The sequence below is a fragment of the Rhinolophus ferrumequinum genome, chromosome 21, assembly GCF_004115265.2.
Source record: "Rhinolophus ferrumequinum isolate MPI-CBG mRhiFer1 chromosome 21, mRhiFer1_v1.p, whole genome shotgun sequence".
Taxonomy (NCBI): Eukaryota; Metazoa; Chordata; class Mammalia; order Chiroptera; family Rhinolophidae; genus Rhinolophus; species Rhinolophus ferrumequinum.
This window is the reverse complement of record NC_046304.1, coordinates 13,955,441-13,981,040: the sequence shown is the minus strand read 5'-3', so window position 1 is coordinate 13,981,040 and position 25,600 is coordinate 13,955,441. Positions and strand designations below refer to the sequence as shown.

Sequence of the window (25,600 nt, the reverse complement as noted above, 5' to 3'; positions counted from 1 at the left end):
GGGGGAGCATTCCAGATGAGGAGGGTCAAGTTTGCTTCGGGGGTGGGGCATTCTCCTGGGCCTCGTGACAGTGGCATGGAGGGGAGGGGGCAGTCAGCCTTGTGTCTTTTGTATTGGTTACATTTGGCACCTCCAGGAACTGTGCTGTGAAAGTTGCTTACATCTACCACCTGCTCTTTCTAAGTTTAGATAATAAAAATTCACCAAACACTTTATGTATGCTATATGTTAAAAATGGTACTCTTAAATCCTCGATTTCCAGGTGAGGACATGGAACAAGCAGGGAGAGGGGCCACGGTTGGGAGTGAGAGGAGTATTTTATCAGTGACATTGTTGAGTGACCGTTGAAGGCCAGACAATGGCAGACAGTGGACACTGATCAGGTCGGCCTGGTGGCAGAGCCCGGGCTTCTAACCACACTGTTGTCCTGTCTTGAGTCTGGTGGCTTCAATCAGCATTGATACCTGCAACCCCCAAGCAGGGGACTGGAGACAGTTTTTGTTGTCGCAACTGGAGAAAGTGCTACTGACATCTAGTGGTGCGGAGGCCGAGGAGGCTGCCAAACATCCTACCATAGGACACCCATCCCCACAAAACAAAGAATCATCCGAAAATGTCCATGGTGCCGAGGCTGAGAAACCCTGCATTAAACGGGAGGGACATGTCCTGGGTGCTCATGGGATGCTGAAGGAAGATTTATTCTTTTATGACTCAACTCAAACAAAGACTGTCTAAGTCTTCATGCAATGTTTCATGCATCTAATATGTGCTCTTTGGGGTGATGATAAGCAGTGATAGCGTACAGGTACATCTTCACGGCAGTGTTGTTACAGCTCCTGCTATGCTGGCCCATTCCTCTAACAGGCATTTACTGAGCGTCTCCTAAGTGTCAGGCCTGTGCTGGGTGCTGAGGACAGAGTGAATCCACAAACACGGGCTCTGCCCTCAAGGTGCTCGCTGTTTGGTCGTGGTAGTGGGGAGACCGTCCAGGAAACAAATGATGACAACCCCATGTGCAAATTGCCGAGGGTCTGGGTGGGGAGGAAAACACAGAGGGAGGACACAGACCCAGCCTGTGGGGGAGGTGGGGACAGGTGCCCAAGGAGACATGCTGAGCTGAGCCATGCGGGGCGGTGTGTGTAAGAGTAAGAGCTTCGGTTATTGCCAGCGCTCTGGGGTAGCTGGCACTCGGGGTATAAGCGGGCAAGGAAATGCGGTTGGAGGAGTCTTCAGGGCCTGCTCCATTGCACTGGGTCTCCTAAGTCATGCTAAGGCATGTGGGTTTTGTCCTGGAAGCAAGAGAAGGCTTTTAAACAGGGAGTGATATGATCAGATTTACAAAAGAGAAAGAAGGAGCAGCAACGTGGTGTGATACAACTAGAAAGATCAAATTAGAAGATAGTTGCAGCCATCCAGGCAGGAGGAGATGGGGCCTGAGCAAAAGCAGCGGCCGTGGTGGGTGAAGGTGGGAAGGGGAAGAGGCCAGAGAATGAAGGTCTAGAAGCAGTAGGTCTTGGTGACTGGGTTGGGATGAGGGAGAGGACAGAGTTAATAATAGAGACAGAGAGGTGGTTAATAATGATTATAATAAAAATGCCGATGAAACATTAAACAGTCTAGAGACGTGGGTATTAGTATCCACGTTTAACACATGATGAGACTGAGGGCAGCAGCATGCCGAGGCCTCAGGGCTGTCTCTTCAGTTTGTCAGGTGTGCCTACGTCATCATCCTCATGGCCATTTACTGGTGCACAGAAGTCATCCCTCTGGCTGTCACCTCCCTCATGCCTGCCTTGCTTTTCCCACTCTTCAAGATTCTGGACTCCAAGCAGGTGAGCAGACCCAGGGGGTCCCGGTGGATTCCTTCTCCTCCCCTTTGCTCATTCTCCAAGCCCCTCTCTGAGCTGCCTCGGCCCCAGGGGACCAGGTAAGCCCACCGTGGATTCTTTTTGGCACGCAGACACACCACTTGACCCTCCATCCCCACGTCAAGCTGTCCATGAAGTCAGCATCTGGTCTGCTTGCCTGTCTCTGGGGACTTGGGTGGCCATGGGCCCAAGTAGTCTGTGGCCAAGAGACAACCCTGATGGGGCCTCCCTGCCCCCTTCCAGGTGTGTGTCCAGTACATGAAAGACACTAACATGCTGTTCCTGGGCGGCCTCATCGTGGCCGTGGCTGTGGAGCGCTGGAACCTGCACAAGAGAATCGCCCTGCGCACGCTCCTCTGGGTGGGGGCCAAGCCTGCACAGTAATTACACCTTCCCTTTCTTGCCACAGGGCTCTCTGTGGGCCCCAGGGCGAGGGAGGAGCTGTAGCACAAACCGATCACCCTTAGGTGAGGGCTGGCTGTAGGATTACCTGGGTGTGGCGGGCAGGTGGACCTCTGGATGGGCATGTGACAATCTTAGCAGGGGATACCAGATGCATGGGCAGTGGTGGGAGCCCGTGGTGACAGCAGTGGGTAAGGGTTCTCTGAATCCAGGGGACACTGGTTAGCAAGGGTCCCTGGATGTTCAGAGGACTTCCTGGAGGAGGGCTGCAGAGTTCCACAGGGAACAAGGTGGGGGAGGCTGGATCAAGCCATGCCTGATAGGGCATTTGTGGGGAAAGCAGACCAGAGGTGGTTCAACCACCCAGCTCAGGGGGAAGCAGAAAGGTCATCCTTCCAAAGCTGGCACATCTAGTCCCTCTGTAAAGAAGCTTCTTATCTCATTTTCTCTCATGTCACTTAGGATCTTAGCTTCTCCCTCCTCTCTTAGGTCTCCCCCACCAATCCAACCAACCCATGGAGTTGACATAATCAGAATCACCTGGGTATTCTGAGCATCTGCTATGCCCCAGGCATGACATAAGAGCTTATTTATCACCTTATTTAACTCTCACAACTCTTGAGAGTTGGGTATTATTGCTACCACCCATGTTCTGTACACGACGAATTTGAGATAGTGGTTAAATGATATGCTGACAGTCACTTGGGGACCATCACATGCGACCTGGCCTGTATGATGAGGCCTTCCCCCGTCTAGTCAGGCACTCAGGATGCACCTTTGTTTTGAGGCAATGCGCTCCCTAAACGATGGTGTGTCCCCCGCTCCCAGCCCCCCCAGCCCAGCCCTGGCAAGGCAGCAGTTCGTTAGTTCACAGCAAATCCCTCCTGAGATGTCCATGTGTCAGGAAGTGTGAGGGGTCCTGAGCCCGCAGACCCTGGGCTGCCCTCTGAGAGATGTTACCTGGTTCCCTTGGTGCCTCAGGCTCCCCTGAGAAGAAAGCTTTGTGACTGGTCTCTGTTACCTTTTATGGTAGCAAGCCCATCCAGTGGTTGGTTTGTAGGTCAAATCAAAAGCCATTGCATTTTCTAGAGATGTGAGACCTCAGGGGCCTCAGAATTCTTGCTCTCAGGATCCTTTGAGTGGCCAGCTTTTCTCCATTAGCAGGTGGGCCTCGTTCTGAGTGTGCTGAAACATTTTTGCTCCCAAATCCAGGAAGTTCGCACATGCTTCTGTGCTCCTTTCTGCCACCTGGCTTCTTCTCTGAGCTTGGCTTCCAGCTGTCCATGGCACTGCCTGCCCGGAGGGTGACCTTCATGTTGAGGCCCCCTTGGTGTCTGGGGACATCATGTCAAAGCCTTATTCATGCAAACTTGGGCTCTCCTCCCAGCCTGGATCCGAGCCTTTGTTCTCACGGGTCCATGAGGCCAACCCTCATGGATACCAGCTTGGACCTCGGTGCAGTGCAGCCGTCAGGCAAATTACTGGCCCTGGGGAGAAGCCTGACTGCAGAGGGCCATGGAGACCGAGAGCAGTTGCTTCCATCCAGCCAGCCGTCCCCAGGTGCCTTCTGTTCCTGGCCTTGTGCTGGGGTGCATGGAAGCCATGGAGAAGAACCAGACCCTTCCCCTGCTCACCATCCGAGGAAAGAACAGACAAGGAAACAGGTCCTCTGAGGCCAGCCAGTGCTTAGTGTTGAAGGAAGGATGGAGGAGGGTGTGTTCAGCCATGCCTGGTCTGACCGGGAGGGAAGTCACAGAGGAGGGACCTTATCTGACAGGTTTTTGAAGGACACTGAAGAATGTTCTAGGCAGATGGCCGATGTGGGACAGAGGTGGAAGACAGGTGTTACACATGAAGGGAGCATGTTTTCTGAATATTGTTTGTTTGATCTGATCCATTGCAGAGTGGAAGGGGTACAAAGTGTGTGTGTGCAGAGAGAGGCAGCGAGGGTAGGGGTGTCAGCCCCTCCCATGAGGGACATTCCACTTCCCCAGGCTCCACCCAGGCTTGCCCTACCTCTGAAGGCTACTCTGCAAGCCCTTCTGAACGTAGAGGAGAACAGGGTCTGGGGTGGGATGTTGGAGCTACCTGCATGTAGGGCTGCTCCAGCACACTCTTAGGTCACACAAGGGCCAGCTCTTCACATCTGGATGTTGGTGATGCCCCTGCTAGATGGGCCTCCTTAGAACCATGACAAGGGGCTGAGAAAGGCCTCTTGGTGACCCTGAGAGTCAGCAGACTAGATGGCAGTAATGTCTGTGGGAGAGAGGTAGGAAGGAGAAAAGAAGGAAGGCAGGGGAGAGGGGAGGGGAGGAGGGAGGGAGGGAGGGAGGGAGGAGGGAGGGAGGGAGGTGGTGAGGGAGGGAGGGAGGGAGGGAGGTGGTGAGGGAGGGAGGGAGGGAGGGAGGTGGTGAGGGAGGGAGGGAGGGAGGTGGTGAGGGAGGGAGGGAGGGAGGTGGTGAGGGAGGGAGGGAGGGAGGGAGGGGGTGAGGGAGGGAGGGAGGGAGGTGGTGAGGGAGGGAGGGAGGGAGGGTGGGAGGGAGGGAGGGAGGGAGGTGGTGAGGGAGGGAGGGAGGGAGGTGGTGAGGGAGGGAGGGAGGGAGGTGGGGAGGGAGGGAGGTGGTGAGGGAGGGAGGGAGGTACTACAAGTACATCCTCTCCTGGACTGCCCGGTCTTGAACTGGCCTCAGCACCCTGGCCTGACCTCTGCACCCCTGCAGGGGGACTAAAGGCTGGGGAAGGAGGTGGGTGGGGTGGGGTGGGGGTGGGACCCTCCCGCTCTCCCTTCTGCTCCTCTGCAGGCTCATGCTGGGCTTCATGGCTGTCACAGCCTTTCTCTCCATGTGGATCAGCAACACGGCCACCACAGCCATGATGGTCCCTATTGTGGAGGCCGTGCTGCAGCAGATGGAGGCCACAAGCACAGCCACCGAGGCCGGCCTGGGGGCCCTGGAGCTGGCAGAAAAGGGCAAGGCCAGTGAGCTGCCAGGTGAGCCCCCGGCCGGGTGCTGCCAGGGTCCACGGTAGCAGCCTTCCCCTCTGTGGCCAAAAAGCTTTGGCCACCTCCCCAACTCCTGGAACCCACTTTTGAACAGACATATAAGAGAAATACTTAGAAAACGCTATTTTCCTAAGTTTTAGGGATGTAATCATTGCACAAAAATTAGATCCTTTAGTAGAACTTACAGGAAGTTCCCCCCGTCAGTTCCCGCCAATCACAGAAATCAGTGCATGCTCATTTGATTATTCATTTGGGCATCTTTTGAGCACCTACTGGGTGCCCCTCACCCCTTCGTCCTCCTACTCATCCTCAGGGAGGCCTCCCCTGAACAGCTCAAACCTCTCACCCGCTCTCTGCTGCCCCAGGTATTGGGGTGGTTGTCCCTTGTTGCTTCCCCGCTAGGGGCCGAGCTCAGGGAAGTCAGACGGTGCCTGTTTTATTCTCTGCCTTGTTTGCTACACCATCCCCAGGGCGCAGCACAGGGGGGCTTGGCCCATGCCGATGGCCTGATGGCCAGACCCTGGGCCTGCTGAGGTGATGCCGACACATCCATACTTTGGACCCATGGAGCCCAGTGGGCAGGGTAATGAGGCCCCATGTGCAGTTCTTCTGACTTGGGGAAGCCACGGGGTGCCACAAACCAGACACTGAGGGAGCTCAGACAAGGGAGAGGTCTTGCCAGGAGGGGAGGACATTTGAGATGGATTTGGACCCCCCACACACACACACACACATGGAGTGACCAGCTGGAGCAACAGCAAAGAGGCAGGAAAGAAGGGCGTGTGTCTGAAGTTGCTGAATTTGCACAGGGCATCGAGGAGACTTGAGGAAGCCATGGGAAGGGACTGCGGGAAGACAGATAGAGCCAGACTACAACTTTGGGCTGGAGGCTGAGGAAAACCTGTGGAGGGAGCCAGCATAGCTGGCATGTCCCCATCCTCAGGTCAGCAGCAGAGCTGAGCCGATGGCCTCCAGGATGGCTCGGCTCACGGAGCTGTGTCACTACAGGAAGCCAAGTGGTTTTTGAAGGCCCTGCTATGGGGCAGCGGGAGAATTGTGACAGGAAGAGCATGTGCAAAGCCATGACCCTGTGCGTGTGCTACGCCGCCAGCATCGGAGGCACTGCCACCCTGACCGGGACAGGACCCAACGTGGTGCTCCTGGGCCAGATGCACGAGTGAGTCACTGGCCATGCCTTCTGGGGACAATTACTTCGGCCCTGGGTTTGGAGGGACCCGCCCACCTCTCCCTCCTCCTCAGCGGGGCCGTGGAGCTGGGGCCTAGCAGAGGTGGGAGGATGTGCCCCCATCAGCCTCTGGGTCCCAGCGCTGTTGCAGCTGCTCAGGACCCATCAGGGGTGGGAGGTGATGACAGTCCTCAGACCTGGTTGATTTCTGTCCTGGGGTAAGTCCCACCTTTCTTTCCTGGGCTCAGGATTCTCACTTGGACAGGTCAAATGATTGAACTCTACCACTAAAGTCAGGGGAAAGGACAACGTCGTCCCAGATGTTGTTGGGTCCTTGGTTAAAATTTGGGGAAAACACACACCCCTACAGATGTTCCCCTCAAAGCTGGCTCACCGACCTTGGTTGTAAATGGTGAAGGTCCTATGCTATCGGGGATCGAGAGATGGTACAAATGTTAGAGGTTAGGTCACTCACTTTGTCACCAGCTCGTTCACTCTAGTTCCTCTGATTGCCCTTGATGTGACCAGTGTCCTTGTGAGGCCCCAGGTAGACCACAGGGGTGGTCTGTGATCTGGAACTTTCTTTGGCCACAAAGGGACACAGGGCTTGAGGACCCAGTTCCGTGCCATGCCTGGCCTTGTGTCGGGTGGGGCTGGCATCACAGAAGTGAGGGAATCCTGGGCCCTGTCCATGGGCTATTCGTGGTCAGCTGAGGTTAGCAGACACCTGGAGAGTTCTAGGTGGGTCATGTCAATGCATTAATGAAGGTAAGTATAAACTGCAGGGGGCACGGAGGGAAGGAACTTAAATATCATGGTGCCCGTCCTGGGCATACAAGAGCCCTGGACAAGTGGGGAGGGCAGCTAGGAGGTGGGAAGGACAGGCCTGGAGCCTGGCTTGGCACAGCTGAGATCCAACAAGCAGACTATTCTGACCCCGTGAGTGTTTTCTGTAATGATAACCTTACAGTTCTCCCTGCAGTTCCTTTGAGAAAAAAAAAAAAAGAGCTGTCAGGGCTGAGTGCAGAAAGCTCAGCTTTTACTTTGACACCCTTGGGCTAAAGGGAGCAGCTCCTAGGGGAGGGAGGCAGAGCCTGGAGTGGAAGTGATCTTCTTCCAGCCCCAGAAACATCTTCTGGTCCCACCCAGGCAAGCTTTGAGATTTGCTTCCCTGCGGGAACCCTTCCTTTGCAGAAGCTCACAGAACGAGGGTTCTGAGGCTCGGTGGACCCTCTGAAGCGGTCGGCCAAGTTATGTGTATATAACGGAGTATTTTTCTGGAGGGAAGGGCCATGACTTGCATGAGACTTTCAGCAGGGTCTGGACCCCTACGAGGGTCAGTTGGTCACTCCTTAGGCTTGTCTTGTGTGTAGCCATGTTCTGAGGCCCCCCCACCTGATTGGGGGTATTACCAGGTGGTGGACTTGGGTGGCTGGACCTCAGGAAGAGGAGGTCCCTGCTCCAGACTGTCTCGAGGGGTCCACGGCTCAGCGTCTGGTAGAGATGTGGACCGGTATTTCTCCCTTCAGATTGTTTCCTGACAGCAAAGATACCGTGAACTTCGCGTCTTGGTTCGGATTTGCCTTCCCCAACATGGTGATAATGCTGCTGCTCGCCTGGTTGTGGCTCCAGTGTATTTACATGGGATTCAAGTAAGTTTGAGCTGCTTCCAGAATAGCGTCTAATCTGCCATGCGCCTGCAGAAGAATCCTCAGACTCAGCAGGCAACCCCACAAAGTTCTTCCTGCTTGGTCCTGACTCTTTCTCCAGCTCCACCACCTGTGTTTACTTGGACAGCCTTGAGCTCAAGCGAGCAGCTCCTAAGGGTGGGAGGCCACCTCAGGCTGCTCACTGAGCCTTTTCACATGCCGCTCCCTCTTCCTGGAATGGCATTCCCTGCCTTCCCGCCTTCCAGGCACCTCAGCCTCCCAGGCCAGCTCAAATGCTGCTTCCTTGGGGACACCTTTCCCGGCATTCCCTCACCCCCGTCCTGGAATTCCATCATGGAAGAAGTCCTTGCTTCTCCTCTGGGCTGGCCTGGCACCTCATAGCCCTGTCCCTCAGTACCTGTAGTCACGTTCCAGGGCTGCTTCTGCCCCCGTCCCGGGCAACTCTGGGACCTGTGGTAAGTCCTCTCTGTCCCTGGCACCCCGCCTGGCTCCTGACCCAGGGAGAAAGAGCAGGTGTGCCATCAACGTGAGTCAAAGCAATTCAAGGGAATCTTGTCCCCATGTGCAAATCGATACTGCTGGACAAACTTCCACTTGGCTGTATGTGTCCCTTAGGTCAGGTCACAGCTGACTACTGACAAGGTCCAAACAATCCAAACCCACACCCTTTACCGAATGCCCACAATGTTCCCAGTGGTGTGTGGGTTCTGGAAAGTTCACCTTCCTCTTCCCAGCACCCTGGCAAGTTGACCAAGAGTCAACCTTGACAGCAGCCAGACTTTGGACAGAAACCATGAGGTGTGCCTGGCACATATCTAAAAAAGCTGTTGTGATTTTAAAAGGCGCAAATTTATCTATGGCGCAAAGGTGACCCTGTCACCCTGGGATGGAAAGGACTTAGCTGTGAGCCATGTGCTCTGGACCCTCATTCATGGGCAGCTGGAGCCAAATGAAACATGGGGGCCTAAGTGGCCAGCGCAATGAAGTCTCAGAGGCGGGAGGCAAAAGTGCCCACCCAAACCTGTGAGTTAATGGGGAAGATCGGGCAATTTTGTTAGTTTTCTCCTAGAGGAGGGACTGTTTTGAAAACTGCTAGTAAAAAAATCTCTATCCATAATCAAAATCGTCATAGCAACGACATAGGAATAGTCGTAACTGTCCCTCCCACGCCACAACCCTGTGCAGGCCGCCCGTGAGAGGGAAGCTGCTCCCGAGGGTGCTTGGGGCACAGCGTGGTTTTGATTGAAGCCCTTTGCCCTGCTTCTTGCACCTGCTTCAGCAGGTCCTCACGTCCATCCAGCAGGCCTCAGGCAACCTGCCCCAAACCTTGCAGGCTGCTCGTGGGTGTCGGTGTCTCCTCTGGGACAACAGCAATAATAACGACCCACGTCTACCGAGTGCTTATTAAGTGTCAGATAAGATTTGAAGTACTCTACATTTGTCAATTAATCTTCATACCAATCTGTGCGGTAGGCACTCTTATTATTCCCAATTTACAGATAAGGCCACTGAGGCAACCAGAGGGGAGATGGTCTATGCAGGGTTGTAAAACTTGGCCGTCATGGGACTGACATTTGAATCCAGGCAATTTGGCTCTGGAGCCTGGGCGCGCTACCCTAGATCCCTGAGTCAGTCAGCCCTGGCTGCCATAGCAAAATGCCACAGATTGGGTGGCTTAGGCCACAGGCATTTATTTCTCACAGTTCTGGAAGCTGGAAGTTCATGATCAAGGTGCCAGCAGGTTTGGTTCCTGCGGAGAGCTTTCCTCCCGGCTTGCAGAAGGCCACCTTCTCACTGTGTCCTCACGTGGGGAGAGAGAGAGAGAGAGAGAGAGAGAGAGAGAGAGAGAGAGAGAGAGAGAGAGAGAGAGGGAACACTGTCGTGCCTTCCTTTTCGTATAAAGGCACAAGTCTCAATCGTGAGGCCCCATGCTCATGACCTCATCTAAACCTAATTCAGGCCAGCCTCCCAATAGCGTCACACTGGGGGTTAGGGCTTCAACATAGGAATTTGCAGGGACGCAGGTCAGTCCATAACAGTCCCCGCTTGGGAAGGCTGAGGGTTGCTGCCCTTGACTCCCCGGGGCCTAGGTACAGCCAGGTGTCAGAGGTACCAGCTGTAGCCTCCCCCCAGGCTGGGGTTGGCAGGGGCCTAAAGCCCTGAGGCCCACTGAGTTCCCTGGCAGAGCAAGCAGAGGGGAGCTGGCCTGGCCCCACAACCACAAGGACACCACCGGCCTCTAGAAGTGAACACCATGCCCCTGGGAACTCACAGCCAAGGACCTGAGCTGCGGTTCACTCACCCGGCATAGCCTCCCTCTGCTCTTGTTGACCAGCAGGGAGCCTGGAGACTTCTGGAGTCTGCCTGTGCTTGGTTCAGGCTTGCCACCCATCCCACCCCTTCCTGGCACGCTGCTGCAGCTCAGGAACCCTCACCAACGAGATGTATAGGGCGGTGGTGGTGGTGGTGGTGGGGAGGGTGGGGGGCTTAGCTCACAGGGAGCCTTGTTTGGACAGCTTTTTACCATCAGCTTGAATGACAGAACAGCAGGAGATGTCGTCCGGCCCAGGGCATGTCCTGCCATGTACCAGGACGTGCCTCCGTGCCTCCTGGGCCACCTCACCTGAAGCAGGGGGAAGCATCTCTGCTGTGCCCTCACTCGCATCCCTTATCCAAATGGTCATGGAGAGCCATTGCCTTTGGCCTAATCCAGAGAAACTGTGTGCGTATCTTCCTGAGTTTATGGGTGACCTCCTTGGCCACTTCCAGCCAAGGGATCCACAGACCCTCCGGGATCCCCCAGGACTAATGGAGTATCACTGCAGGCTTATACCCAACTTTCCTAACCAGGCTGATCCCTGGATTAATGGTGGGGGTTCTTCTGGACCCCTGCCACTGCAGAGGCACACGGGGGCTTAGGGGTCCTTCACCTCTCCTTGGCTCTGCAGCATATTCACCATGTTCATCTGCATTGTCCTGAAAGCCATTCTGCTGTAGGAGGACACTTGGCACCCACCCCAGTCCCAGGCTCCCACCGGTAAACTGGATCCATTTGCCTGCATTTCATGCCAGCCCAGCAGTCACCAGATGGGATTAACCCAGAGATGAGGGTGAAACTGCTTAGTGTAAGAGGGTCCGGAAGGCTTGGCTAGCTGTGGAGGGCCAGCACTGGATAACTGCCGATGCAATGCTGCCCCCAGAGTCCACGACCATTGTGGGGTCAGGACGTGTCACCAACATCAGACGTGGGCTCTGCAGCTGGGAGGACCAGACAGCCCTTATTCTGGGAACCTGAAGTCTCGGGCCCAGCCTCAGAGTCTAGAGAACGACAGGTGGCAGGCAGCAGAGGTGTGCTTGGTAGAACACGGACTCCCACGCCAAGGGGGCGAGGCCACTGCCCACACTGGCAGAGTCACCTCATGCCAGGAGATCATGGAGGGTGTACCCAGAAGGTGACCTTTGGGATGCACGGCCTTGCCCCTTGTCCAGCACGAGATCCTGGCAGGCTGTGCAGAACTGAAGCCCCATAACTGCTGCTTCCTTTCCCAAGCCCTGAGCACCCGGGAGACTATGTCCTAACATCCTGTGTCCCATGTTTAGGTCCCGCCTCATCACAAGTGTGGCCCTCACCCTCTCACGGGCAGTTTACCTCCAGCCCTGGCTTCAGGCTTCGGTGTGTGGCACCCATTCCAACATGCCCTGCCCTCCTATGAAGTCTGTCTTAGGCCCCAGGAAGGACACCCACATCTCTAGGAACCGTCCTCTTGGCCTGGCCCACCACCTTCAGGCTGAGAGGGACTGGACGATGGATGGAATCTCTCTGAGGAGAGAAGTCCTACAGGTCTAATCCTGGGCCCCAGTGGCCCCAGTTAGTCCCTCCCCATGGCTGAGTTACCCTCCACACCTCCTCCAAGAATCCCTCCTTCCTATGCCCTTTGCCGGCACCCTCTACAGGAGTTCCTGCAGTGCATCCTGGGTAGGCCGTGTTGGCCAATGGGCACTGGTCTCTCGGGAGCCCATTCACAAGCAGGGCCAGGGCTGGCTTCCTTTTCCATAGCCATGCCTGCTGCTATCTCCAGAGTCTCCTGGATCCCAAATCTTACCTCTCCAGCTCCTTGGAATGCAAGCACCCACCCTGCTCCCTGCTCGGCCCTGTCTCCTTGTTCCTTGTGTCCTCTTGTTCCACCCCAATGATGGAGCTGGCATCCCAGGACCATCAAAGGCATCTCCAGGTGGCAGTCAGAGGAGAAAGACTTAGGAAGCATGTGACAGAGCCCTGGACCCACCTCGAGCCAGCTCCAGAGCGCATGGCCTTCCCCTAGATGACGGGAACAGCTGTCTTCCAGGCGACTAGGCACCTGCTGGGTCACCAGCGGTGGCCTCAGTTCTGCTTATTTCTGCCTCTGATGCTCCCACCCACCTCCCCATCTCCGTCCTCATCCGCCCTGTCCTGCTCAGCCTCCAACCTTCCTGTCTGCCATCTCTTTTCTTGTCTCCACTGTCCCTGAGGCCTGGCCCAGACTGGCCACTCCATCTGGGCCATTTCTAGCCTCCTTGGGGAATACCGAGGCACCCTGGGGCATGTGCTGGGCACACATAACAAAGACTTCCCCCCTGCGTCCTGTGAGGTAGGGGAGGCAGAAGACAGAAATGAGGAGCAGGGAAGGGACTTGCTCAAGGTCCCCGCAGGTGGCAGGCAGCACCATAAGCCTTTATGCCAAGTTCTGCCGCCCAGTCCGGCTTCCATCCGACCAGCCCCTGACCTAACCAGCTCGCCCTGCCATTCTCTTGTCTTTGCATCCTCTAGTTTTAAAAAGTCCTGGGGCTGCGGGTTGGAGAGGAGGAATAACGAGAAGGCTGCTTACGAGGTGCTGCAGGAGGAGTACAGGAAGCTGGGCCCCTTCTCCTTCGCCGAGGTCAACGTCCTGCTCTGCTTCTTCCTGCTGGTCAGCCTGTGGTTCTCCCGGGACCCCGGCTTCATGCCTGGCTGGCTGTCGATCGCCTGGGCTGAGGGCGAGACACAGTAAGTGAGTCCTTCTGCAGCATCCTCCACGGCACTGCTGGGTTCCGTAGTTGAGTTCTGGACGGCTCTGTTGGTTCCATGACTCATTTTTTTCTCACCAATCTTCATGACAAAGCCCCAGATGTATTCCTGTGGCCCCGCCTGCCTCAGCACAGGCTGCGAGAGGCAAGTGAGCTGTTCAGGGTCCCCCAGCGTTGGTGGCAAAGCCAGGCCAAGAATGGAGGTGCCTTGGTTTCCAGCCAGAATTCAAACTACTGTCTGATCTGTGTCTTTGGGGTTCCAGTTTTCATACCCAGCTAAGCCCTTTTCTCCACACAGGGGCATTTAGACACGGTACAGGTTTGGTGCATGACAGCTACTACAGCTGAGCTGGCTCATCCTGTATGCTCTCCCCCCCAGATATGCCTCCGACGCCACTGTGGCCATCTTTGTGGCCATGTTGCTATTCATTGTGCCTTCGCAGAAGCCCAAGTTCAACTTCTGCAGCCAGACTGAGGAAGGTAAGGCTCCTGTCCTGGCCTCCCATTTATCAGGGTTGGGACCCTGGCGGCAAAGGCTCTCAGTGGGAGTCCCTGGGCTCAGGAGGGAGAAAATCCCCCCCTACTGAAGAGGATTGGCGAGATTACAAAGTCTGGACAGAGGGGGTTATTCAAACCTTCCTTGGGTATTGTTGAGTGCAAAATCCCTTCTCTTTTGCTTTTTAAAACCCTTGAAATCTTATTAATATTATAACTGGCACAGAAAAATATTTCCCATTTCCCATAATGTCGTCAGTATTTCCGAGTTTCTCTCTCCCTCCTAGACTTTATCAATAGGCACATATAATATATGGCTGTAATCAAAACACACAATTTGAATCCTGTTACTTTGTTGTTTTTGTTTTTGTGTTTTTGCTTGGGGTGACAAAAATATTGCGTGCTATTGCCGCAGTCTTCAAATTTATTGTTTCTAATAACAGCATTGTATTGCTTCGGGGGACTATAACCATTTTCCCTGTTATGGAACATTCTGGCTGTTTTTGAATTTTTCATGATTATAAATTAATGTGTTCATGTGTATAGCTTTTTCTTGGAGGGTGTTTCTTCTTTGGGATAAGTTTCTAGGAGTGATGTTGCTGGGATGAAAAGAGTCTGTATGTCTTAATGGCTCTTAAATGTGTTGCCAAATTGCTTTTCAAAAAGATTATAACAATTTATAAGGCTACCCGGGGTGTGAAATAGCTTTACCGTGTCTTCACCAGCAATGGGTGTAGTAATTATTGTAAATTTTAGCTAATTTACAGATATGAGATGGTACTCATTGTCCTTACAGGCTTTAATTCCCCTTTGTTAGATCTCCTTTGCTTTCAAATGCTGCTCTGTGTATGTGTGTGTTTTATTGTTTCTTTTCAGAAAGGAAAATTCCATTTTATCCCCCTGCACTGCTGAATTGGAAGGTGACTCAGGAGAAAGTTCCCTGGGGCATTGTGCTGCTACTGGGGGGCGGATTTGCTCTGGCCAAAGGATGTGAGGTAACTTCTCTAGCTGTGAGCTGCTCACAGGGTCCCCTTCTTTCACCAAGAGGGCAGCCAAAGAACCATGCCCCTCCAGCTCTGCAACCCTGGGCTGGTTCCACTGACTGTACATTTCTTGAGGACAGGGAGTTTGTCTTGTCATGTGTTATACGACTAGAAACTCTACACCACAAGTAGCGCCTGGAATAGAGAAAGTACTCTGAGTGACTGCAGAAATGAGTGAATTTAAGTGACCCTGGTTAGCCAAGATAGGCAGAGGACACTGTGAGGTCTCCTTTGGGATTTGGTAATAAGGATCTTTGCTCTGATTTAGTCCAGGGAAATCTTTCTTTCAAGGCCTTGTGAATATTTTCACCATTACCTTTGTTTGGTTCTCCTACTTGCTGAACTCTTTGTTGATATGGTTGCCATTTAAAATGTTTTCTCTAGCAAAGTATGTAGCAGTATAGAAGGGGAGAAACAGCTTTTGTGGGAAAACACCCCAAAATGTAATTTTCTTACCTCCCCGCCTTCCCTGATAGGAAAGAGATGAGCCACAGGGAGGGATGAGCCGGCTGGAGGCTGCTATCCTCCACCTGTCCATTTGTCCATCTGTGTATCCATCCATCTGTCCATCTGTCCATCCATCCAGGAATAGAATGTAATCGATAGGTCTATCTTGTCACTGCTGTTTCCTTAACATCTAAGACAGAGCCTGGTGCATGGTGGGTGTGTAAATGTTTTGTGGGTGAACAAACCCATCCAGCTAGTCACTTTTCCATCCAGTCATTCATTCATTCATCAAAGATTTCTATTATGTCCATGTGAGGCCATGCACCGGAATGACAGAGGAGATTGAGACATAGTCCCTATTCTCGAGGACTTCACAGTCCAGAGAGGGGGACATATATAGAAGAGCATTTCAGGAAGACGTGACACATGAGTAAAGGAATAAGTGTGTGGTGTAGAGCCGAAGGACAAGATGAGGCAGGTGAGGCTAACAGAAGCAACTTCACAGAGGGTCTGGGATTCAAGAGCGGGAGTATGGACTTTATTCTTAAGGCGCTGGGCAGACACGGAAGAGTTGAGGCCCGAGCGTGACTTGGTCGGACCTGCACTTGGGAAACATCACTCTGATGTCCGGAGTGGAGGCGTGGGCAGGCCAGTAGTTGAGGGAGACTCAACAGATGCTCTACCGCCTGCATCTCACTCCATCTCAGAACACTGGACTCCAGGAGCCATTCTCTCCTTGAAACTCCCTTCTCCTTTGGCTCCCAAGACACCATTCTCTCCTAGTTTCCTTTTAACTCTGACTGTTCCTGTTCAGCCTCCTTTGCTGACTTTTCCTCTGTTCTCCCTTAAATATGTGTGTTCCCCAAGGCTCTGTCCTTGGTCTCTTCTCTGTTTACTTTTCATTCTCTTCCTGGACAATCTCTTCTCAGCCCAAAGCACCAAATCCATATTCCCAATTCCTGGCTCAAATCACTCTCCAGAGCTTCTAGAACGGTGGGAGACTGAGAGGAGACAATGGACATGAGATGTTTGGGGTGACTGATTGGATGGAAGCGATGAGGGGGGCAGAGACCCCCAGGATGACTCCCAGTTTTCTAGGTTGGATAGCAAGTAGATGATGTGTCCATTCCCTAAGCTGGGGAGCCCAAGGAGAGCAGTAGAATCGGGCTAGAGAGGATGAGTGCAGGTTGGGGGTATGCTGAATCTGACATGCTCACAGGACATCTGGATGGAAATTTCTAGAAGGAATATGGATGTTTAAATCTGGATAGTACACCAGCTGGGCTTGAAATACAGATTTGGAGACAGTAGAGTGAGGATGGAGATTGAAATTGCAGGCATAGATGAGATCACCTATGGCAAATATGCAGAGAATCGGAAGTGGGGATGGGCTGAGCTCCCTGGAGAAAGAGGAGTGTCCCTTCTGGGCCTGGAGGAACTGTAACCTAGCTGCCCTGTGATTGCCCTCCTGGTGCTTCCCAGGTCTCGGGGCTGTCCGAATGGATGGGGAAGCAGATGGAGCCCTTGCACGCGGTGCCCCCAGCGGCTATCACCTTGATCTTGTCCTTGCTTGTTGCTGTGTTCACTGAATGCACAAGCAACGTGGCCACCACCACCCTGTTCCTGCCCATCTTTGCCTCCATGGTAAGTAACACTGCTGGGGGCAACTGTTAGTGCCCATTTCATAGGAAGCTGTTCACCCGCAACTGTGTCGTAGGTCACTAGAGTGGCAGTGAAATCAGGGACCAGAGCCTGACCAGGCTTTGGGGACCTCGGTCTCGCCCTGGCTCTGATAGGATGTGTGGGCTCTTGATGACCCTGGGCCTGCCCTCAGTGCTTTGCTTGTTCTTCTTTGTATTCTCTGTGCTAGCCAAAGCACTAAGCATGAATCAGGGGCTCAAAATTTATTTGTAAATGTAACTGACCATTTCTCTAGATGGGGAGACAGGATTTGCAGCAAGGAGGAGTGGACTAATGCCATGGGGGAATGATAGAGGGTCTCTGAATATGTAGCACTGGTGTGCAGAGATGGGGACGCCACCGGCTGGGACCCACCAGGAAGAGGTCTTGGGGAAGGTGGGGCTTGGGAATGGTCGTGGGGAGAGGATGTCTGGGAAGATGGAGAGCCCAAGGAAAGGAAATGGGGAGCATGACTGAAAACTCCCAGAAGCCTTGGGCCGTGAGCCCAGGGATCAGGAATGAGTGTGAGCTGAGCCCAGAGAGGTGGTGGGTCGTGGTGGAGGGGGGCTGCTGAGTGCCAGGCTAAGGAGTTTTGTTCTATGGGCAAGCATGGTTTTGGGTTGGGACTGAGAAGAAAGCAGAGCTTATAGGAAAATCAGCTGTGATCTTTTCTTGCATTTCCCTCTGTTATTTATCACATGGGGATTCTGACCTCAAGGTGGTACAGGAAGAGCCCTGGGTTTGGAGTCAGAAGACCTGAGTTCAAGTTGTGGGATCCTCGAATGTGTCACTTAAGTTCTTTGCTCCCACACTTGTGCTGAGGGTTGAGTAAGATGAGGGCGATGAAAATCCTCTGGATACTGCAAAAGGAGCCTGGGAGAGGTTGTGGTTGTCTCTCTGGAGTTGGGAAACAGACTTACTAAGGCCTGAACACAGTGCTGTCGTTTGTAAATTTCCATTTGGCTGCCCGGGTACCCATGTGTTTACAAAACAAACCCAATGGTTTCTCCTTCTAACCCAAGAGAAGAGGAAAAGTGTTAGAAATAGTAAGGTGGCCCCTCTCCCTCTCCCCTAAGCAGCTGCCCAATCAGATACAGCATGGAACATCTTTTGATGCTGGGCGTGTGGTGAGTCCTTTTCCCACCCCCAGCAAAGGCCTGGCTTCGTCACCTTTAGCCCCAGCAGTGAGCCCTGAGGGCTCCAACCAGAGAAATGGAGGTCTTAACTCAAGGGGGTGGCCAGGCCCTTTGAAAACAAGCTTTCCTAGAACCAGAAGCCCCAAATAAGATTCCTCAGTTATCTCCAAGCCCACTCACACTCCTCAGCACCCACCTGTGGGAAAAGAAAAGGTAGTGACCCTCCCATCTGGGTCACAGAGCCACACGGCGTGCATACACCATGTATACCTAAGGCCAGGACAAATGGGGGAACCAGGAAATAGACAGGCTCCTGCTTAGTACTCCCAGAGGGAGTGTAACTGGGTGCAAACTCCCTTCCCCAAATCTACTACGCCTCTCATATTGTATACATCTATTACAATTCCACTGACTCTATTCCCTATGCTGTACTCCACATCCTGTGACTATATGTATATTAAATTATAGTTGACATTCATTGTTATTCAGCTTCAGATGTACAGTGCAGTGGTCAGGCATCTACACTGTCCAGGAAGTGGTCTCCCTAATAAGACAAGTGCCCATCAGATACCCTACAAGCCTTTTTTTTCTTTTTTTAGATTTTTTTTTTAATTGGGGAAGGGGTACAGGACTTTATTGGGGAACAGTGTGTACTTCCAGCACTTTTTTCCAAGTCAAGTTGTTGTCCTTTCAGTCTTAGTTGTGGAGGGCGCAGCTCAGCTCCAGGTCCAGTTGCCCTTGCTAGTTGCAGGGGGCACACAGCCCACCATCCCTTGTGGTAGTCGAACCGGCAACCTTTTAGTTGAGAGGATGTGCTCCAACCAACTGAGCCATCTGGGAGCTCAGCGGCAGCTCAGCTCAAGGTGCCGGGTTCAATCTTAGTTGCAAGGGGCGCTGCCCACCATCCCTTGTGGGAGTCGAGGAGTTGAACCGGCAACCTTGTGGTTGAGAGCCCACTGGCCCATGTGGGAATCGAACCGGTAGCCTTTGGAGTTAGGAGCATGGAGCTCTAACCGCCTGTGCCACCGGGACGGCCCCCATACAAGCCTTTTAAGAGACCTGTTTACCCACAGGAACTGTAAAACCTGCTCATATCCTATGACTCAGCAATTTCACGGCTGCAAATATGTCTTGGGAAATCATCAGAGATGCCTACAAGCATATACAGTTGACACTTGAACAACGCGGGGGTTCGGGGCACAGACCCCTGGCACTGTTGAAAATCCCCGAATAGCTTTGACTCCCCCAGAACTTAACTACAGGCTCGCAGTCCCTGGGGAATTGGTTCCAGGACCTCCCTTGGATACCAAAATCCACAGATGCTCAAGTCCCTTATACAAAATGGCACAGAACAATGCATACAGTTGGCTCTCTTCATCCACAGATTCCCAACTGTGGCTGGAAAAGTGTTTTCAGTCCATGGTTGGTTGAATCTGCAGGTGGGAAACCTGGGGATATGTAGGGCTGACTGTATATTTATTGAAAAAAAGTCTGGGTATAAGTGGACCCACACAGGTCAAACCTGTGTTATCCAATGGCCAACTGTGTTATAAAGATGGACATTAAAGAATTATTTAGTATAAAATATTTCTATACTATCAAACCATTAAAAAATCAGTTTTGAAGAGCCTTTAATAAAATGGGAACATGTATCATTTTTTAAAGTTGAAAACGTAATACATGTGGCTTGAAATGTCTAATACCAAAGAGTATAGATCTTAACCCTCTAGAATCCTCCCTAGAGACTTCTGTTATTAATTTCTTAGGTATCTTTCTGGATGTATTTTAAACACACACACACACACTCTTTTTAAACAAATGATATTAGTCTGTGGTCCTGTTCTGCCTCTTAAATTTTTTAAAAATCTAACTATAGATCTTGGAGATCTTTCCATGTTAGCACACAAATCCTACTCAGTTCTTCTTTCCACCTACCAACTATTCCATTGTTTGCATACACGTATTTTATTTATCCATTCTGCTGTTGATGGCCATGTAGTCTGTTTCCTGTGTGTTTTGCTGTTATAATGTCGCCATGAACATCTTTGCATATATGTCTGCCCTCATGTGCATGTAAATCTGCATGCTAGATTATTAATTTTGATTTTGACAGACAGTATGAATTACATCATTCATTCAACAAATATTTAATGAGTGTCTGTCTACTCTGTGCTAGGTGCCGTTACATGTGGCTGAATTTTAAGCTGTAGAGTAAAAAAGATGGATCCCAAATTCCATGTTTAAAATGATCGCAAATGTGTACATAAAAACGTGCATACATAGAAGCATCCGTAGGTGAGAATACATGGTCCCTACCCTCTAGGCCCTCGGTCTGTGGCAGGACGGAGAGATGTGTGCACACGTGGGCTGCAGGAACACCGGAAGATTCCTTGCAGTCTAAGTGGCCAGCATGGTCTGTGGCACATAGTAGGTGCCCAAGGAATATATGTTGAATGAATTAGGGGGTTTAGAAAGGCCCCTTGGAGAGATGGCTCTGAACTCAGCCCCCGGGGTCCAGCAGCATTATTACCCAGAGACATGGCAAAAGGTAGAAGACCCCGAAGGACAAAGGCACAGAGGTGGGAACGTGCACAGTACATTAGAGGAATGCTTTTCAGAATAATGGTCCCTGGGAGCTTTTGTTTTCCGTATCTGTGACGCTGACGCTGCAGTGCTGTGTTTTCCCCCAGTCACGCTCCATTGGCCTCAATCCGCTGTACGTCATGCTCCCCTGTACCCTGAGTGCGTCCTTTGCCTTCATGCTGCCCGTGGCCACCCCACCTAACGCCATCGTGTTTGCCTATGGACACCTCAAGGTTTCTGACATGGTAACGCAGCCGCTTTTATTTGCTCCTATCAGCTTTGATGCTTTTGCCACGAGGGATGCCCCGTTTATTAATGACGTGTGATGTCATACGATTTGGGAAAAGCACCGAACATCCAAATCTATCCTCATTGTTTGCACTTAGATGCAGCTTTTCTTTGTTTTTTTGAAATGATCTCAAATTTCATACTGCTCTGTCTCCCAAAGCTGAGAGGTGGATTACAGAATCTCCCACCTGGAGGTGCCCGAGTAGTCAGCAGGGGAGCTCTCACTGAGCCCCTGGAAGGGGTGAGGGTGGGGGTCCCAGATGGCCAAGAGGGACTTCACAAACTAGCAAGAACCCGTGATATGGTGAGGAGGGGCAAGGCTGAGATGTGCGTGGGGTCGGGGTGTGTGTGGGGGTGCTAATGACAGCCGAAGAGATTGACAGAGGCATCTGCAGACATAGAAGCAGGGAACAGAAGATGCCTTGGGATGCCTTGGAACAGAAGATGCCTCTTCAGTTCTGCTTTGCTTTGTGGCGTCTGACAGGGGAAGGAGAGCAGATTTGCAGCTCTGGGAGGGGAGAAGCAAATGCATGAGCAGGGCAGGCCAGAAATGAAGGTCCCTATCAGGTGTCAGTTATCTCAGAGCCTCTGCTGGGTATCTCTGGGACTCCATGGAACATTCTCACAAAGAGGGTGGATCCCGGACTGCAAACTCAATTCCAACAGGAATGGTTAACGAGCATGAGGAGGCATCAGAAAGAGCCAGAGGAAGTTCTTGGGAAGCCAGTAGGTGCTGGTGGGGCGGTAAAGGTGCTGGGTGAGCACAGGACCTAGAGTCAGACCCAGGCTCTCCCAGTAACTCCCCGAATGGCGGGTGCGGGGAGGTTTGCCTCACATCGCCTCCCCTCCCGGAAGCCCCGTTTTCCAAATGCTCGAGTGGGAACAGAGAACCCATCATCTACCTGTTTCCCAGGGATGCTTTGAGCACTGGTGATACTTACTGGGCATGAAGTTGCTTTGTCTGGGGGTGGGGTGAGCACAGAGCATGGCGCAGGGACAGGAGGCCCAGCAAACTAGACTTTGTCTCCTTCTCTGCGAACACTAATTCCCAGGGTCTCATTCACCTTGGTTCTGACAGCCCGGCTAGCCGAGGATGCTTGCTGACTCTGGCCCTCTGTTTTTCCAGGTGAAAACAGGACTAATGATGAACGTAATTGGAGTCTTCTGTGTATTTCTGGCAGTCAACACGTGGGGGCGGGTCATATTTGATTTGGATCATTTCCCGGACTGGGCAAATGTGACACATATTGAGACTTAGGAAGAGCCACGAGACCACAACACAGCCCTGCCCTCCTGAGGATTCCCGAACCTTCTGGCACACCTTATAGCAGAGCTTTGGGGTTCACACCCCAAAGTGACACAATGATGCCCACACCCCACGGAGACCCAGGCCCAGGTCATAGCTGGGGTTGGGCAGCTGGAGGGCAGGTTCGGAAGTGAAGGGAGCCTCCCAAGAGGCTGCTGGCATCCATCTTTCCCAGGGGCCTGCCATCATCTCTGGGACACGCAGGCTGCAGAAGGACCAGGATGCAGGCTCCTGCCCCACTCAGCCTCAGACTGGCCCCACACTGGGCTCCGGTATCCACTTGCTTAGCTCCAGAGTCATCTAAATGGGAATCAGATCCCAGCTTGAGAGGTGAGAAAACTACCTTCCAGAGCCCATGCCTCTTGTTGCCGATTTGGGGCTGCCTCGGATCACTCCTGTCACTTGGAAGGGACAACCCAGCCCCGGGACCGCACATCTGGTCCTGGGCAGCTTCCCACTGCTGGAGTAAGGGTGGGAATCAGAGCCTCCTGGAACCACGAGGAGTATGGCGCCACCACCAAAGGATGAGGAATGCGAGTTGGTTACTTACGGACAACATCACCCACAGCACGCCGTGGGCGAGTCTGCTCCCCTCTTTACCTCGCCCCGTTTTCACTGACAGTTTAGATCCCTTTCCCATCTTCCCAGTGCACCGCCTTCAACTCCTAGAGCCCTGTGTTGTCTGGGCCAACATTCGCTGGGATCGCCTGGCTTGGGCCCTCTGGCACCCTCTTTTCTCCCAGGCAGGTCAGTTAGGCTCTTCTGGAAGATGCTTTTCCTGCCAGCCCACACAGCTGGGATCACACTCCACGTATGGGCAGCGATGGCTCCTTTGGGGTCTCGGGTATCTAGGTCCTCCCTTACCTGTAGGCCCAGAGTGGACACAGCAGTTAATCACCAAGAGCAGGGTCCCTTCGGAGTTATTCTGTCCTGCCAGAGTTCAAGCTCCCCCAGGGAAAGCCTTCCCTTCGCTGACGGGCTTTCGCAGCCATGCTGGGTGGTGACAGCATTGTTGAGAAGGAGCAGTGCTTGGTGGTCCCTGAGCTGACAGGCCCTGCCCATGAGTGACTCTACCTGAAGTTGCCGGAGCAAAGACCCCAGAGTGGCTGTGGGAACCCTCAGAAGCCCTAGGAGAGAGACATCAGCCACACCTACGCTTTTGCCCATCAACTCCATTTTCTTTTTGTGGTGCTCCGGAAGAGAGGCAGTAGCCGATACATGAGGTCCATGGATGACATTGTTCAGGGCAGCGGAAAGTATGGGAACCCAAGGGAATCCCCTCAAGGACCGAGCGTGTACCTGGCCCTCTGGGTCGGAGGATTCTTGACTGCCCCGTTTACCTCCCATGGAAAGGTGCACTGTGCTGTCTCCGGCTTTCTGGGGTGGGAGGCAGGCAGATGAGTGAACACTTACTCACTGGCCACCTCCTGTGTGCCAAGCCTCTCTGTACCTGGTGCATCCACTACTTATCTCATTTGACCTTCGCAGCAGCCCCGTGAGATAGGCAGGTGTTATTATCCTTTGTCTTTCGAGAATACTGAGGCTAGAGGCCAAGTCACGTGTCCAGAGTCACATATCATGTGAGTGGCACGTAGGGTTGCAATCCAGATTTTTGGCCTGCATGTCCACTAATCCTTCCTCATTAAGGGTCTTGGCCTTATAGGACCCATAGGGAAAAGTGAGTGGCCAAGAGAAAGTCCACCCCAAGGTCCTTCCTGCTCAGGGAAAATCGTTAAACAAGAGCCCCGTTTTGCTGCCTCCTTTGAGATGGGCTCACGACGATGTTGGAGCACACAGGGCTGATGTGTGCCTGAAGAAGCAAAGCGTTTGGTTGGAGACAGAAGTACGGAAATGGCTACCTGCTCCCCATACCAACCTAACACTGACGCACCCCGCAATCACAGCTCTTCACACTGCAGCTGTGGATGTGTGTGCCACAGCCATCTGAGGGCGCCCCAAGGATTTGCACTGCCTGCTGGGTCCGGTGCCAGCGCTGGGACTGACCCAGAGCAGGACACTGTAAGTGTGGTTGCTAAATAAAGAAGTGATCGGCGTGGTCAGTTAGATGCACACCTGGTGGTAGTGGGCAAGGTCAGTGAAGGTCATCCAAGGTGGGCACTGAAAGATGCGTGGGTCTGGCCAGGCTGATGGAGGATGCAATGGGCAGAGGACTCTACCAGACTCCATGGGGTTGAGGGCTGACGAGAAAGCTGGGTGGGGGCTTCCGGGGAGCAGGTGCCATAGTTGAGGAAGCTGAGCAAAGGCTGTTACTATACAGCTTCTCTTAAAGTCGGCAGGAGTTGCATTAACATTTATGGCCAGTGCCAGTCAGGATTGCTTTTAGCTGCAAGTAAGAGAAAACCCAGCAAACAGTAGTTTAAACCATAAGGATAGTTTACGTCTACTTAACAAGAAGTCTGGAAGTAGACAGCTGCTGGCTTTGGTCCAGCCTCTCTCTCAGGCCATCAAGAACTTGGGCTCCACCATCTACTCTGCCATCCTGAGGGTGTCTTGCCTTTCTCTACTCTCATGCTTGGCCCTCATACTACAGATACATCTACATGGAAGGCAGGAAGAAAGCAGTGTGGGGTGGGGTGCGGGCCTGCTGGCGCCTGCTTCAGCTTTCCCTTTTATTAGGAAAGCAAAAGCTTTCCCAGAAGCCCCGACAGACTTCCCTTTATGTCTCATTGGTCAGAACTAGATCATACCCCCACCTTTAGGCCAATCATGAACAAAGGGCAGTTGGCATGCTGTTGGAATACCATGAGACCAATTAGGACCCATCTCTTGGGCTTGGGGAATTGGCCTGTGTTTCCTGAAAGGAAGAGATTTCCACCCAGTACAAAATCTGGGTTCTGGCAGGAAAAAAGAGAGGGGAGCTATCGGGTAGGTGATGAACACAGTCTAGTGTTATGACCCTTTCAGAGGGCTGCCCTTCCTCCAGTCTACTTGAGTGGCTATGTTTCCATGGAATTCAGTAGAAATAGGTTTTAGGTAGGAAGAGAGTGGATGGTTGTCTGGTCAAGGGCTCAGTTCTGCTTCCGCTTCTCCTTCTTCCCGGAGACCCACTGGACTGGGAGGCTAAAGTCTGAGTCCTGACATCTGACACTGAACAAGTCAGTCCACTTTCTGGCCCTCAGTTTCCATTAGGAAGGGGCTGGACCAGAGGATCTCTATGGGCCTGGCCCCAGAGTCGTGGATCCTCTTACCCCACCTGATCCTTCATCTGTTTGGGCCAGATGCAGCCCCCTCCATCCCCCACCCCCGCCCCCATTCTCCATGCTGTCTCATCTTGGAGTCTATTACACAGCCTATACCCGTTCCCATCTGGGTCTCAGATCTTTTCCCCATCTGTATTGTGCCTCTTACGTTTTGTAAAGAGGTCCTACCCAAGACCCCTGAGTCCTCTCTTAGTATCTAGAGCAGACATTTGGGCCTGAGGTTAGCTGAAC

The 25,600-nt window shown here is 52.8% G+C and overlaps 1 protein-coding gene across 3 annotated transcripts in view; it reads left to right on the top strand.

Moving 5' to 3' along the window:
- SLC13A5 (solute carrier family 13 member 5) overlaps positions 1–25,351 on the top strand; it is a 28,235-nt gene extending 2,884 nt beyond the window's left edge. Inside the window, exons 2-12 of one of the 3 annotated variants that reach the window (XM_033089844.1) lie at positions 1,704–1,832; positions 2,112–2,248; positions 5,072–5,259; positions 6,280–6,448; positions 7,987–8,109; positions 12,935–13,150; positions 13,550–13,650; positions 14,542–14,660; positions 16,638–16,799; positions 20,662–20,799; positions 21,969–25,351. In XM_033089844.1, the coding sequence (XP_032945735.1) occupies positions 1,704–1,832; positions 2,112–2,248; positions 5,072–5,259; positions 6,280–6,448; positions 7,987–8,109; positions 12,935–13,150; positions 13,550–13,650; positions 14,542–14,660; positions 16,638–16,799; positions 20,662–20,799; positions 21,969–22,100 (1,614 nt within the window). In that variant the 3' untranslated portion in view covers positions 22,101–25,351. The remainder of the gene's footprint in view (positions 1–1,703; positions 1,833–2,111; positions 2,249–5,071; positions 5,260–6,279; positions 6,449–7,986; positions 8,110–12,934; positions 13,151–13,549; positions 13,651–14,541; positions 14,661–16,637; positions 16,800–20,661; positions 20,800–21,968) is intronic. The other 2 variants (XM_033089845.1, XM_033089846.1) reach the window with 2 other exon arrangements.
- Positions 25,352–25,600: the final 249 nt, after the last annotated feature.